Genomic DNA, 16,630 nt, shown 5'->3' with positions numbered 1-16,630 from the left:
GTGTTGTAGTGTTAATGCGATTGGGTGATTCATTTTAATTAATTTTAAAGATAAAAGTAAACAATAACTCACAAAATGGGTAAAACCAATTGTCCCAAACATGGCGACGACAAACGGTTTAAAGCTTTAGTTTTTCTTACTCTCTCTACTTTATTCGTTAGAATAGCTTCGCGGCTAATGCTTGGCGGACATAGAGAAATAACACTTACAGTTTGTACATCTGTAACTTTGTATGTCTATGGCCAACCTGCATGACATGAGTTGTCAATTGCGGAATATGGCGGAGTCACAAACCTAATTTATTTAAAAATTATTATTTTATTCTGTGAATTTTATCAACATTTTAATAGTTATTCTGCTATTCGGGGCGGAGACGAATCCAACAAATCAGAGATCATTCAAATGGGTTATAAATGGTGTAACTAACCCGACTTTGTTTTATACATATAGATTAAATTTGCAAAATAAGATTTTCGTCAATAATAAATTATTTATATAATTTATATAATTTCACAATATTAGTAGGCTTTGTTTATATCGCGCCAAAGACAAACTGAATGAAAAGAGTTCGCACATTGTAAAGAAAACCATTTCGCTCATGTGCAAACTCTTTTCTTTCAGTTAGTCTTTGGCGCGATATAAACAAAGTCTACTAAATATTGTGACATTTAATTAAATTAAAAGTGACATTTAATTTAATGAAAAGTGAGAGTGGGTTATGATTATTGTGAACAATATACTTTTTTGATTTTCTATTTTTTAGTTTGGTTTTCTATATAAAGCGTGTTTTTTTAGTTTTTTAAACTATTATTTATTTTTTTCCCCCGAGAACAGGATAAAAAGTATCCTATGTACGTCTCCTGGTTCTAAGCTACCTCTCTACCAATTTTCAGCCAAATCGGTTCAGCCGTTCTTGAGTTATAAATAGTGTAACTAACACGACTTTCTTTTATATATATAGATAGTATAACAGAAAAGCTAAACTTGATTAAAAATATGTTTTATTACTTAACACCGATTTGCTGAACATATCTAGCAACTATATCAGCAAACATTAAACAAATATATACCACTATAAAAAACTATTAATTTAAAAAATGAATTATTTTATAAGGAAATAATGGTATAGTATCCTTATTCTATTAAATGTGATGCTAGTAGTATAAAACATTTTTTTGACCAACACCGAAAAGCTTGGTGGCACTATATGGTATTATTTAAATGTTTAGGGTCTCTCGACATGATGTCATCTTCTAATATTATAAAAACAAAATGGTGGTCTATAAATTAAAAACATGAGGTAGTATTATAAAACAAGATGGCAATCTCTCTTTGAACTTAACTGTGACCTAGCACTATAAAAAATATGGTGGTCTCTCTTTATTTGACTCCTACATATGCTTTTTTAATATATATAAAACAACTTTTTTAAATATTTTGTAATATATGTACATATCTACCACTATGGTATTTTAAGGGATGTCATTAATATTATTCTCTCTGAACTAAAACTATATATATAAATTGTTTGGAGGGAATTATTATTATTAATGGTGCATATTGTGCAGGGTGGCGCACTCTCTGTGGTGAGAGTTGGTATTAACGATGGCGGGCACTCTCTCTGGTGCGTTCTGTTGGCGAGATTTTGTATTAAAGATGGCGGCTTATATCATAGCTAGTACTTGGAGAAAGCGCCCCCCTACCCCCTCTTCTTTGAGTGTATTGCAGCATACCTATTACTGTAGCTTATATTCCTTATTCCTTTCTATACTCCTCAGCTAACCTCCTGGTCTAGCGTTTAAGATCGCTGCCTTCCAACCACTATGTGCTCACGTCCACCAAATCAAACCCCCAGCTACTGCTGCCTTAATATTTTTATTATTAGTAAAAATAAATTTAGTGCTACACAGCAACACCTCCTAGCTCCTAAAGAATGAACCACAGCAGATGCAGTCGTCCGAGCAGACGACGCTCCAAAGATAACTCCACATGGCGACAACCCCCCCCCCCCCCCCAACAACCACACCGCCCCAAGCCACCACCTGTTGTTATGGTGGCCTGCAACAGACGATGCTCCAAAGATAACTCCTCGTAGCGACACACCCACCCTGCCACGCCCACCCAAAGCAACCACCTGTTGCTAGGAAACAAAATGTCCGCCTCTAGACCGAGAATAACACCACCTCCTACCCCCTCCAATCTTTTGGGGGGTCCCCTTACCACTGGGATTGGAATAGCATAGCCTATTCCCCTACCCCACTCTGAGGGGCCTATCCTTAACACAGTGATATTACCACACCTATCCCCCTATATATCACTCTGTCATAGAACCAGCTAGGTCCCACCTCTTCTATTTTTATCTTCCTTTTTCCAGTCAACAGCCCCAAGACGGTTTCCGGTCGCGCCGCCCAGAGCTACCACTGGCTCCAACAGAGTCCCAACTTGAAGGCACCGCCATCTCTTCCTTCAGAGTTCCGATGATGTTCAGTTCCGTTGCGCTCGCAGCATTCCGCAGCATTCTGCAGCTCCGCAAATTCCAGCCCGCAGTTCGTATACACTTCGCATCCAGGGCACATCGAGTTCCCCTGCGTTGCTTTCGCCGACGGGACTGCTTCCAGCCGTGCGCCGATCTGCATCCAGGCTACTTTTTACCCCGATAGATGTGATAATGACTCCATTATGCTGGCCAGTGGTCCACGGACTGTTATTGGTTATTCATAGTCACTCCAGCGAGATTGCAACTCTTGAGCTGGGCTTCCCATATCCGCCACCCGCGGGATGCGGTCGGTAGCAGATGGCACTGCTAAGCCACCCCCATGCAGCCACAAATCCCTCGCGCACTGCCAGCCTTCGATTACCCAAAAGGTCGCAGGTAACTCCCGGTCAATAGTCCCCAAAGAAAAATGCGCACGCGCCGAGAGACAACCGCCGACCGAAGGCTGCCACGGCCGGCAACCGGTATTTATATGCTAAAAAGAGGGTTAGGAGTAGAGGGGTCAGAAATTTTTTGTGGGCGGTGAGGGGAAGTTGGAAAATTCCGAGAAACGAATATATTTCGGGAGGGGGAACAATTTCAAAGGGGAAAAAAATGGGTAATGGGTTGGCTGGTGAAGAGGGAGAGGGGGTAAATTCTGAGAAACTGATATATAGAGAGATGGGGAAAAATTAAAAAAAGTTAGTAAGGTGGGGGTGGGGGGGGGGGGTGAGCGGGGAGACTATGCATTGGTCAAAGTGGTGAAGTCAATCTGCTGTTAGCCTCTGTGGGGAAGGACTTGTCACCATATTTTTTTACCTCGCCGGGTTCGAACCAAGGACTCCCAGCTCTATGGCGTAAGTGTACATTTTTATAAAAAAATTTTAAATAATGTTTTAATAAATTACATTCATTAAATTTTTTATGAGTTTTAAAATTTTTCCCGATTTTGTAACCTAAAATTACGGATTTCCAAGATAGCAGCAGTAACGGAAATTGCAACAGTGACGTCATAACTCAAAATGGCCGATCCAAGATGGCCACCAAGTTCAAGGTAAAAGGTCAAGTTCAAAGGTTTATGGTCAAGATCATTCAATATGGCCGCTGTGACGTCACAATCCAAGATGGCTGTCGGCACCTCACCTTACCCAGAACCCAGTCCCCGGAGGAACTATTAAATACTACTGCATGTGCCTAATAATTCTATTCTTACCATCGTATTCCACCTGTCTTAAAATGTTCTTAATTTATGATTTTGGTCACTACATTTAGCATGTATTTTTACTATGGAAAAAAAATTGCACATAACACCTCATGTTTCACTTTCCGCATATTATTCGAGGTCCTTTTCCAGTATGTAACTTTATATGCTGTTATGGCCACAGAGAGTATTCCTTACTAAGCTAAAAGGCTGAAGAGAATAGCATAGTTCTACATTAGTTCAATTTTACATATACTTCTATTCTTTACTTCCATAAGGAAAATAAATGCTTGTTTAAATATCGATGAATTGTGGTTTTTTATTTCCATTGAACATGGTATATTTGATTATCACTTATTACATGTACAAAACAGTGCTGACACTGTAAGCAGGCAACTGCAGTGTCTTCTCTCCTTTGTGTGAATCCTTTAGCACTACCTCGAGCTGGGTCGCTCCCCTGAAAACAAACAAAAATATTTCTATTTAGTTTTTATGAGTACCTAAGTGAGCATAAAATCTTAATGCATTTTATAGCACATTTTTATACTTATTTCCAATGCCTTGCTTAAGATTAATCAATTTAGTGGAGTATTTGTGTTATTTCTTTGCTCCGCGACTTTGTCTGGAGTTAATTATTTAACCGAAAAAAAACCTCTATCTATATTTTTATAAAAATCTAGTTTGTTTGTTCGAGTTTGACGCAAAAACTACCTAACCGATATTGTTGAAACATTTTGTGTTTAAGAGATTATGTTCTGACTTAAAAACTGGTGTGTATTCTATCTCACTACTATGGTAGGAGCCGGAGATATAACAATAAAACCACTTCTTTTTTTATTACAAAAATGTGCCATAAATATTAAGTGAGCTCCTTTTTCAAGTACTGACGCGAACCCCGCTACCTCTATGTGAATTTAAATGACTGAAGTATTGTTAGAAATATCAGGGTAGGTTCGGCCTTGTGGCTAGAGTTAGTGGTTCGACACAGTAGGGCCCCCGAGCTGTTTAGGCCACTTGGGACGCCTGAAAAGAACAAGAAAATACCGGCTGATTTCTGATTAATTTATTCCGGCACAGCCCTATACATAGTGCTGCCCGTCCTGGCCGTAACGGTTGTCCCGAATCGAATCGTCACACGCGCGACCACTCACTCAGTGGTGGCTCACGATTTTACTACCCGGTAAGGTCATTCACTTTGGACATAATGCGGTGATTACAAAAACAAACCCTAACATAACACACTAGAATCCTGAACAAGATTACACTTCACAACTATAATTATGTAGTACACTGGGCTAAGAACACGTAGGCCCGTAACTCCGGCGACGCTAAATGAATCTTAGGACTGTCCCAGAAATTGACGCTTTAGTAAGATTGAATGTTACGTGTTGCCTACTGGCTGCCCCGTGCGGGCTGAAACTAATTAGCCGATTGGCTAGGATATCGCGTGAAGCGCCGACGTACCATCTCGTAGTTCGCACATAGTACTTATGTATCACATCGAACGCTCGTCTTGGAGCACTGAATAATTAGGTTACATACCACTCGGTAAATCATCGAGGCCGACCACGGAACTAAAAGAAAAGATTTATTGAATTATACAACTATTGAATACTAAATATCAGTGGAAAATAAGAAATGCTGGTCCCTTGTCTAGTGGAGGCTGCCGGCCTCGGTGAGCTCCGGAAGGATACTGCCGCTCTCACCGCGCGCGACTCCGCTCCCCGCCAGCCCTCCCGAGGAAAACGTGTGATTTTCGCTGGAAACTGAACCGGCCAGCTTCGGGACAAGGCGCACGGTGAAACATAATTTTGAAAGAAATAAAGTTTTAAACAATGAAAATAAAGTCTAATATGTTCCTGTGGAAAAATACATAAACATTTGTTGTAGTTTGCCGGAGGGATATGCCTCACCCGGCCGGATACTTCCACCGATGTGGCACTTGTTACATGGCGTTCGCCCTGTTGCACTTTCTACACTCCGGTGCGCGCCCGAGCGCGTTCGGTGCACACGCCTTCGTGAGACGTTGATGAGGCATAGCGGTCTATGCGACATGAGGAGCATTAACGGTCGGCGTCAGTTCAATCGTATTTAAGTGGGGTCAGTTTTGAATGACCCTTGCACTAGATGCCACGTGGGTGGAACTGTAATATGCCATAAAAGATTACCAAGATTTGATGAGATTTCACCATTTCATTGACGAGCTTTCTTCGTTTCCATGGTTACGGGCTTTTGCATTGTTGATGCTTCTGCGTATCCAAGGCAATGTCTTTTGCAACGACAGTGATGCACCCTCGAGGAGGGGCAGGTACGATGAGCAGTGAGAATGTGTTTTGCCTGTAGACTGCGGTAGTGGTAGCGAAGCGCAGGTAGGTAGGGGAGAGTAGGGTATAACGGGGTACTTAGTATAAATCGCTTTAATTTATTGTTTTAATATTGCGGTATCTGTCTGAAACCATCAGCATGCGTAGATTAGAATGTGAGTTTAATTCTGCAAAGTAGATGGATATAGCCGATTCTGGGACAGGCGCAGGATCCAGGATCCGGCGGCCATCTTGGATGACGTCATCGGCGGCCATCTTGGACTCAAAAATTTCCTAAAATTCCTTCAAAATGACTCAAAATGACTCAAAAATTCCCGTTTTGAAGAAAAATTTCCCGTTTTCGAGGGAAAAATTCTCGTTTCGAGGGAAAATTAGGATTTCGAAAAACCTCAAAAGTCGTTTTGCCTTAGAAAAAACCCAAAATCCTAAAAGCGGCTTAATAAACCTTAGAGCTAGCCACTCAATTAATAAAATTTTAATAAAAATATTTTAAAAAACATACATTTACGACACGGAGCTCTGAGTCCTCGGTTCGAACCTGGTGAGGGCAAAAAAAATGGCGTCCGATCCTTCCCTCGTGGTGGCTGCAGGCAGACTGACTCCCACCACTTTGTTCATAGTATATATATCATCAGGTAGTATGATGTCATGTCCGCCATCTTGAAAATCCATAATATTTATGTTAGAAAAATGGGAAAAAAATTAAAAATCATTCAAAAAAATAACTAATCGAATTAATAATAAAAATTAAATAAATTATTACTTAAAACCACTGTTGAACATATCGTTATGCCCGCCATCTCGGCTGAGTACGATGTTATCGTTACACTTTACATTATGACCGCCATATTGGATCCTATTACTGTTGCATGTTTCGTTATAGCAGCCATCTTGGAATCGTGTAATTATTTAGCTAGAAATTCTAGAAAAAAATCAATATTCATTAACTAAATCACTCATTTATTTACATATTGATTCGATCAGTTCCTGTCCTTGGTTCGATACTCGATCGATGCAATAATGTTTAATTTTATGTAAAAAAATAATAATTTCAATAAACCATGTTCAAAATTCTTAAAGAGGCTTAAAATCCTCTACTACCATCATCCTATAAGCCATTATGTCCGCCATCTTGTAAACTCATAATTTCAATGCTAGAAATTCAGGAAAAAGTTCAAAGTTCATTAAATAAATTTTGCAACCAATAAAATGATTAATTAGATCGACTTAGGTCCTTGGTACGATTCTGGATACTGAAGAAAAAAAAATATAACAACAATTTAACATAATAGTGACAGGTTCGTAAATAAAACATCGCAAATTCTTTCATAAATAAATTTTATTACAAAATCTATATTTTACTACAGGATCACTTGCGAAAGCCCTGCATAGGCGTGAAATGACTAATTCTTAGCTCCAATCGGTTTATACTAGACAGAGACCAACCAGAACCTTTACAGACATAGTCCTCCTCTTCTTGACAGAGTTTCTGGATACCGTTTTTAACAGTTTGCTTCACATCGTCAGAACTGTAAATTACTGCAGCCGATGTCTTGAATGCACACTTCCTCACTTCGTCTTCGAATGGATACGGCTTTCCATATATACAGTCCAACCACAAGTTATATTTTGATGGACCGTTTGTTGCTACATCATCAGTAAGCTTATTGATTATGTCCTCTCTGATATCATCAAAAAAATTACAAATGTCTTTTGACTCACCTAACGTATTTAGATAATAGTAATCTTTCAATTTTCCACGAAATGCAGACTGCGCCAAGTAGAACCCATTATCATTCACTTGTAATGCACCGAGCACAGTATTAGGTTAATTTTCATGTCCAGACGTTGTAGCAATCGGTTGCTGCACATTGGTTTTCTTGCTTGTACGCTTACGATTCTCCAATCTAAAGCGAGGAGTCGAAATTTCTACAGGTAGTTCAACAGTAGGCGCACGGACTTCGCCTTTACAGTTTTTCGCATGTTGGCACAAATTATCAATTCGAGTAAACCATTCATGACACTCATCACAGCGGAACTTTATGCGAGATGGATTCTTCTTGCATTTACTCCTCTCATGTCTTCGTGCTACATGAGAAAAAGTGAACGACATATCGCAGTAGTTGCAAAGATACCTTGCTGATGAAGACAAGCCTTTCAGACCCGATCCAGATACTGACGTTGCCGCAGTTGCGCCATCTCCAGGCATACTCTTATGAACATCAATGCATCATTGTTGAATAGATACCTTTACTTTCTGCCGAACAGCAGGACCTTTGCATGTCTTCATGTGCGTTTTCATATTATCTTTTCTGGCAAACTGCTTATGGCATTTCTCACAAACAATCATTTTACGATAAAGGTTCTTGACACATTCTCTCTTTTCGTGTCGTCGAGCAGTGCTGTTGTTTGTGAAAATCTTGTCACAGTAACAACACCGAAGTCCGTTAGTTGTTGAATCACCAGCCATTGAAGTCTCCATTGAGACTGAAACGAAGTTCGTCGTGTTTTCCTGTGAAGCCAGCACCATCGGCATTAAATTCTCTTCTGCTGGTGGTACCACGACTGTTGAAGTCTCCCCCAATGTTGACATCCTCGTTGCTTTCGGGATCTGCTCCTTCCTCGTCGCCGTTGACGTTAGAGTTCCTGTAGACGATGGTACAACATCCATCAAGTTCATCGTTTTAGACGTTAAATATTCCATCTAGTTCACAAGGACAGGTAATTACGCGACTTATGCACCAGAAGAAACAAACTAGGTGATCCTTACACCGATAACGTCAGTAACAAACTGAGCGACCTGCTGTATAGGACTCGCTTATATACATGCACAGGATGGAATAAAACGCTAGTCAAATCAAGAACCAATTACTATAATACTCGAGTCAAAATTACTTTAAAAATAGAAGCCCACTCAACAAAAAAGGCAGTACATTTGGAAGCAAATTCGACATATGAAATGGACACGCGATGCACGCACTTGCAGATTTCATCACAAAGTTAACATTTAAATTTCATTCAAGCGAAGTAGCAAGCCAATGTCACATCATCATATTAACATCCTATTGGTCATACTATCCTCAAAATTTCACAGTATTATAAATCACACCAGTTATGGACGGACTTATGGTTTCTAACACACAACATTTCAGTCATTTTTCTTTAATAAATTCGTATTTTAAAATGCAAAATATACATGGTAAACGAAGAACCAGGTACGTAAATATTTTATATACTTTATGTACACTGTAGACGCCAAGAGCTTGAAAGTACATATGTAAGAAAGATATTTAATAAAACTCATATTAAATTGTATATTTATTCCCATTAATACACATCAGATCAAAAAAAGTAGGTTTTATTATATAAACCTCGCATTTCTTAGTTCATGTTTCTTTGAGGACGTATAAATTTTCAGCATTTCGCGAACCAAGTAGAAGTTTTAGCCTATTCTTCAATAATTTGGATTGTCTCTCGATGAACAATTTGTCTCATGTGCTACGGCTTCCATCTTCTTTACATATTTGTTATTATTAGTCTTAAAATCCACTAATCCGTGTCACTATTACAGACGCAAAGTTATCAACATCATCATCGTAGCTGTCATCAATATTATCATGAGCTGCATCAATATCACTCATTTTATGATATCGTTTCCGCATTTCAGTTGTCAGAGATTTACCACAATCTATGATCTTGTGAGCTTCACATTATTCTCTATTGTTTTGTAGACATGGTTAGTTCCATTCTCGTTTTCTTTAAAAGCCTGTGTGTCCAGTTTTATTATTTAATCCTTCAACCCATCATCCCAAACACAATTAAATCATCGTAGTATAGAGAAAAAAAATCAACAAAGTTCCTTTCATTTAATCTTAGGAACCGCATCATCCTTTCCACCTATAGTATAGTTTCTTGAGCCCAAGAGTCTTTCAATATATACCATGCAGTGTTCTTCAAGAGATGTGGTATACTACTAGTTCTACATACAAATCCATCCTATCATTGATTTGTTGACACATTAAAAAAAAAAAAAACCTTAAAGTTAATTTTTACGTGTTTTATTAAATTATCACTTCGGATAAAAATAATTACCACACATAGTGTGTTATTACATTTCCTTCTTCATCTGCAATGCTAAATTCCTTGATAATAAATCCATACTGACTAGAGAAGCCTTGGAGGTTTACACATTTCGTCATGGTGGTCGAGACGAGACTAAGCCGGTAATGTACTGTCAGGTCTTAGATAATGGACGACACAATCTACCTTGTTGCAGGATGTCTCGATGATGTCCGGAGCCTCCTCGTCACAATCACTGGTCCAGTGATGACCGAAGTTGCAGACCTCTAGTTGGAAGTAACCATCCTCGGTGATGTAGTGCACACGGCGGAATCCAGGCGTTACTTCCGCGTACTCTTCAGTTGGAATGAACAGCATTTGCTTGAATTTGTAGCAGCAGCTCTATACCCACACGACTATGTGTTGACAGCTGTGTCTAGGGTGTTGACCTCAATTTTTTCCGCTAGGACCACCCTCCAGTCCAGTCACATGTACCGTTGCTTCCGTTGTTGCCCCCGCCTTGCTGGCGACCTCCAACATTCCAACACGGTGATCAACCATCCAAGCCCTAAGCATGCTAGCATTGTGTCTTGAGATCGGACCTGGACATCCAAGTTACATAGAGTATAATATACTCTGAAATACATAATAAAGAGAAAATTGATATAAATAACATTATACTTTGTTTAATAGTTCCAGAAGTAATGAACGCACTGCTTGACCAGTGAAAGGTGTAACTAAATATTAAATATATTTAATATTTTATTTTCCATTACCTTTCGTGGAATTTATTAATCATTCACTCTACGAAAAACAACTCAAGACAATAAACCTGACCAACGAATTAAATACAGTACCGCTATGCCTTACATGAAAGTATAATTTTTCGATAATCTGAATAACCTATAAATCGTTCATGTACAAAGCCACACATACAGGACAATTGTCTATGGACCATGAGACCGAGTCATGACAATATCAGACGTATAGGCTAGTCATTTCAGGACCGCAGGACCTTCTTCGTCTTTAGATAATAACAGTCATTTAGACCATCATGAAATTTTTATACGTACTAAAGGACCAAGTGACCTTGAAAAATATTTTTGTAACACCAAGAGGTTTTGAACTAGTAAATATTCAGTCACTACATATTTTACTACGCGCAATCAACAAAAAGGAAGCACCATCAACGAAAAGGCAGCACAATCAAAAAAGGCAGCACATTTGGAAACACCATCAACAAAATGGAAGCACATTTTGGAAGCACCATCAACGTAAAGGCAGCACATTTTGGAAGCACAATCAATAAAGGCAGCACATTTGGAAGCACCATCAACAAAAAGGAAGCACATTTGGAAACACCATCAACAAAAAGGAAGCACATTTTGGAAGCACCATCAACGTAAAGGCAGCACATTTTGGAAGCACAATCAATAAAGGCAACACATTTGGAAGCACCATCAACAAAAAGGAAGCACATTTTGGAAGCACCATCAAAAAGGCAGCACATTTGGAAGCACCATCAACAAAAAGGAAGCACATTTTGGAAGCACCATCAAACAGGCAGCACATTTGGAAACACAAGTTACGAGAACTAAGTCTTAGTTAGAAATCAGAATGCAAGAAATAAAAACATTAAATTTTTACTTTTAATATTTAATTTAGTTCTTAACATTATACTAATAGAAGTAAAATAAGTCATTATTGTATGTAGCCAGCTTTCCTCAGTTCTTCGAGTATGTAGGATATTTCTTTTATTCACGAATAGTTTCCTGCACAAAGCGAGCCATGTAGAAGTCTTAGCTGGTCAAACAATATGTTTGGATCTTTCCACGATGTGTAATCAATCTCTTCTACCACCATCTCACTTACTTGTTTATTATAAATACTTTTAATATCACAATCGTCCCAGTGATCATAATAAGCGTTATCAGATTTATTTATTATAACACGGCGTTTCCATCGTTTCGGTCTCAGGACACCGTTACATTCTTCGATCTTGTCAGCTTTAGGTGCTTTATCACAGTCTGTGCTTTTGTCAACAACCTCAGAGTCACTGTAACAACCACTGTAGAAGACATCCTCTTCACCCAGATTACCATATGAATTGGATATCGATGATGTCGAAGTGCCATTATCGTCTTCATGCTTCATTTTTAGGAGTCCATCATTTTTACAAAGTAAGAAAGATCTACTTGAATTCGGCTGGAATGTATTCTCACTTTTCACGTTAAGGATTCTTCCATTGTCTTCATTCTCCCATAAATTATCATCGTCCTTCAATTTAAGTTCGACGAGATCGGAAGAGCCACGAACATAATCTCTCTCAAGACAAGGAAAATTATTGTCGTAATGCAGATCACTAATCCTTAGTCTAGTAGATCCATCGTTGTCCTCTGGCTTGTACGCAGGCTTAACTTTACAAGTTCTGTCATGTCTTTTTAAGCTCTCTCTCCGCGTAAACGACTTGCTACATCGAACGCAACTTATCATATTGCGTAGTGGATTTTTAACACAGTCATTCTTCTGGTGTTGTCTTCCATTCTTTCTCAAGATAAATTCTTTGCTGCAAAACTTACACCTGTGTCCTTTCGATACAGCGACAGACACCGAATCAGGATTCATATTAGTTACTGTGACTAATGTTAGATATAAAGAGACAGTTTTCCAATTGGAACCATTACTTAAATATAATTTTTTAAATATTTCTTAAGCGAAAGTTAAGTTATCTCATGCAAAGGTACTTGTTGTAAGTAGTATTGCTTTTCAACAACAGATGACACCACGTATTGCTTGCAGGTAAATATCATTTCTTTCTTTCATGCGGGATGCAGGATTCTCACTAACGATCGCAATAGAGGGATGGCATCGCTAGACTCCAAGGAGAAGGTAGTTTGTTCTTCCTGTTAGTGTTTCTCAGATATCTCAGGGTATATTATTTGACTGAATAATGATTTTTTTTTTGAATTCCACCTAATAAAAATAAAATAGAAGCACTCAGAGAACACCATCAGGGAGGATGTCGTTTATAAATATCATAAATAACCAATTTTTTTTTTTTTAAGAAAGTCCAAATTTAATCCTGCTTAAGCAACATGAGAGTTCTAGCACAAGTCAGCTTGTGAACTCTTTGCTTAAGCAACATGAGAGTTCTAGCACAAGCCCGCTTGTGAACTCTTTTCTTAAGCAACATGAGAGTTCTAGCACAAGTCCGCTTGTGAACTTTTTGCTTAAGCAGGATTAAATTTGGACTTTTTTAAAAAAATTGGTAATTTATGATGTTTATAAACGACATCCTCCCTGATGGTTTTCTCTGAGTGCTTCTATTTTATTTTTATTAGGTGGAATTAAAAAAAAAAATCATTATTCAGTCAAATATTAATATACCCTGAGATATCTGAGAAACACTAACAGGAAGAACAAACTACCTTCTCCTTGGAGTCTAGCGATGCCATCCCTCTATTGCGATCGTTAGTGAGAATCCTGCATCCCGCATGAAAGAAAGAAATGATATTTACCTGCAAGCAATACGTGGTGTCATCTGTTGTTGAAAAGCAAAACTACTTACAACAAGTACCTTTGCATGAGATAACTTAACTCTCGCTTAAGAAATATTTATAAAATTATATTTAAGTAATGGTTCCAATTGGAAAACTGTCTCTTTATATCTAACATTAGTCACAGTAACTAATATGAATCCTGATTCGGTGTCTGTCGCTGTATCGAAAGGACACAGGTGTAAGTTTTGCAGCAAAGAATTTAACTTGAGAAAAAATGGAAGACAACACCAGAAGAATGACTGTGTTAAAAATCTACTACGCAATATGATAAGTTGCGTTCGATGTAGCAAGTCGTTTACGCGGAGAGAGAGCTTAAAAAGACATGACAGAAATTGTAACGTTAAGCCTGCGTACAAGCCAGAGGACAACGATGGATATACTAGACTAAGGATTAGTGATGTGCATTACGACAATAATTTTCCTTGTCTTGAGAGAGATTATGTTCGTGGCTCTTCCGATCTCGACGAAGAACTTAAATTGAAGGACGATGATGATTTATGGGAGAATGAAGACAATGGAAGAATCCTTAACGTGAAAAGTGAGAATACATTCCAGCCGAATTCAAGTAGATCTTTCTTACTTTGTAAAAATGATGGACTCCTAAAAAGGAAGCATGAAGACGATAATGGCACTTCGACATCATCGATATCCAATTCATATGGTAATCTGGGTGAAGAGGATGTCTTCTACAGTGATTGTAACAGTGACTCTGAGGCTGTTGACAAAAGCATAGACTGTGATGAAGCACCTAAAGCTGACAAGATCGAAGAATGTAACGGTGTCCTGAGACCGAAACGATGGAAACGCCGTGTTATAATAAATAAATCTGATAACGCTTATTATGATCACTGGGACGATTGTGATATTAAAAGTATTTATAATAAACAAGCAAGTGAGATGGTGGTAGAAGAGATTGATTACACATCGTGGAAAGATCCAAACATATTGTTTGACCGGCTAAGACTTCTACATGGCACTCTTTGTGCAGGAAACTATTCGTGCATAAAAGAAATATCCTACATACTCGAAGAACTGAGGAAAGCTGGCTACATACAATAATGACTTATTTTACTTCTATTAGTATAATGTTAAGAAATAAATTAAATATTAAAAGTAAAAATTTAATGTTTTTATTTCTTGCATTCTGATTTCTAACTAAGACTTAGTTCTCGTAACTTGTGTTTCCAAATGTGCTGCCTGTTTGATGGTGCTTCCAAAATGTGCTTCCTTTTTGTTGATGGTGCTTCCAAATGTGCTGCCTTTTTGATGGTGCTTCCAAAATGTGCTTCCTTTTTGTTGATGGTGCTTCCAAATGTGTTGCCTTTATTGATTGTGCTTCCAAAATGTGCTGCCTTTACGTTGATGGTGCTTCCAAAATGTGCTTCCTTTTTGTTGATGGTGTTTCCAAATGTGCTTCCTTTTTGTTGATGGTGCTTCCAAATGTGCTGCCTTTATTGATTGTGCTTCCAAAATGTGCTGCCTTTACGTTGATGGTGCTTCCAAAATGTGCTTCCATTTTGTTGATGGTGTTTCCAAATGTGCTGCCTTTTTTGATTGTGCTGCCTTTTCGTTGATGGTGCTTCCTTTTTGTTGATTGCGCGTAGTAAAATATGTAGTGACTGAATATTTACTAGTTCAAAACCTCTTGGTGTTACAAAAATATTTTTCAAGGTCACTTGGTCCTTTAGTACGTATAAAAATTTCATGATGGTCTAAATGACTGTTATTATCTAAAGACGAAGAAGGTCCTGCGGTCCTGAAATGACTAGCCTATACGTCTGATATTGTCATGACTCGGTCTCATGGTCCATAGACAATTGTCCTGTATGTGTGGCTTTGTACATGAACGATTTATAGGTTATTCAGATTATCGAAAAATTATACTTTCATGTAAGGCATAGCGGTACTGTATTTAATTCATTGGTCAGGTTTATTGTCTTGAGTTGTTTTTCGTAGAGTGAATGATTAATAAATTCCACGAAAGGTAATGGAAAATAAAATATTAAATATATTTAATATTTAGTTACACCTTTCACTGGTCAAGCAGTGCGTTCATTACTTCTGGAACTATTAAGCAAAGTATAATGTTATTTATATCAATTTTCTCTTTATTATGTATTTCAGAGTATATTATACTCTATGTAACTTGGATGTCCAGGTCCGATCTCAAGACACAATGCTAGCATGCTTAGGGCTTGGATGGTTGATCACCGTGTTGGAATGTTGGAGGTCGCCAGCAAGGCGGGGGCAACAACGGAAGCAACGGTACATGTGACTGGACTGGAGGGTGGTCCTAGCGGAATAAATTGAGGTCAACACCCTAGACACAGCTGTCAACACATAGTCGTGTGGGTATAGAGCTGCTGCTACAAATTCAAGCAAATGCTGTTCATTCCAACTGAAGAGTACGCGGAAGTAACGCCTGGATTCCGCCGTGTGCACTACATCACCGAGGATGGTTACTTCCAACTAGAGGTCTGCAACTTCGGTCATCACTGGACCAGTGATTGTGACGAGGAGGCTCCGGACATCATCGAGACATCCTGCAACAAGGTAGATTGTGTCGTCCATTATCTAAGACCTGACAGTACATTACCGGCTTAGTCTCGTCTCGACCACCATGACGAAATGTGTAAACCTCCAAGGCTTGTCTAGTCAGTATGGATTTATTATCAAGGAACTTAGCATTGCAGATGAAGAAGGAAATGTAATAACACACTATGTGTGGTAATTATTTTTATCCGAAGTGATAATTTAATAAAACACATAAAAATTAACTTTAAGGTTTTTTTTTTAATGTGTCAACAAATCAATGATAGGATGGGTTTGTATGTAGAACTAGAAGTATACCACATCTCTTGAAGAACACTGCATGGTATATATTGAAAGACTCTTGGGCTCTAGAAACTATACTATAGGTGGAAAGGATGATGCGGTTCCTAAGATTAAATGAAAGGAACTTTGTTGATTTTTTTTTCTCTATACTACGATGATTTAATTGTGTTTGGGATGA

General features: G+C 38.4%; 1 protein-coding gene across 1 annotated transcript in view; it reads right to left on the bottom strand.

The window, feature by feature from the left end:
- Positions 1–3,967: 3,967 nt before the first annotated feature.
- The window catches only part of LOC134527206 (lysosomal acid glucosylceramidase-like), a 409,619-nt gene continuing 396,956 nt past the window's right edge, over positions 3,968–16,630 (bottom strand). Inside the window, exon 10 of the mRNA XM_063359670.1 lies at positions 3,968–4,131. Within this exon, the coding sequence (XP_063215740.1) occupies positions 4,032–4,131 (100 nt within the window). The 3' untranslated portion in view covers positions 3,968–4,031. The remainder of the gene's footprint in view (positions 4,132–16,630) is intronic.

The sequence above is a fragment of the Bacillus rossius genome, chromosome 1 (assembly GCF_032445375.1).
Source record: "Bacillus rossius redtenbacheri isolate Brsri chromosome 1, Brsri_v3, whole genome shotgun sequence".
Taxonomy (NCBI): domain Eukaryota; kingdom Metazoa; phylum Arthropoda; class Insecta; order Phasmatodea; family Bacillidae; genus Bacillus; species Bacillus rossius.
The sequence above is the reverse complement of the archived record's forward strand: the minus strand, read 5'-3'. Positions and strand labels throughout refer to the sequence as shown.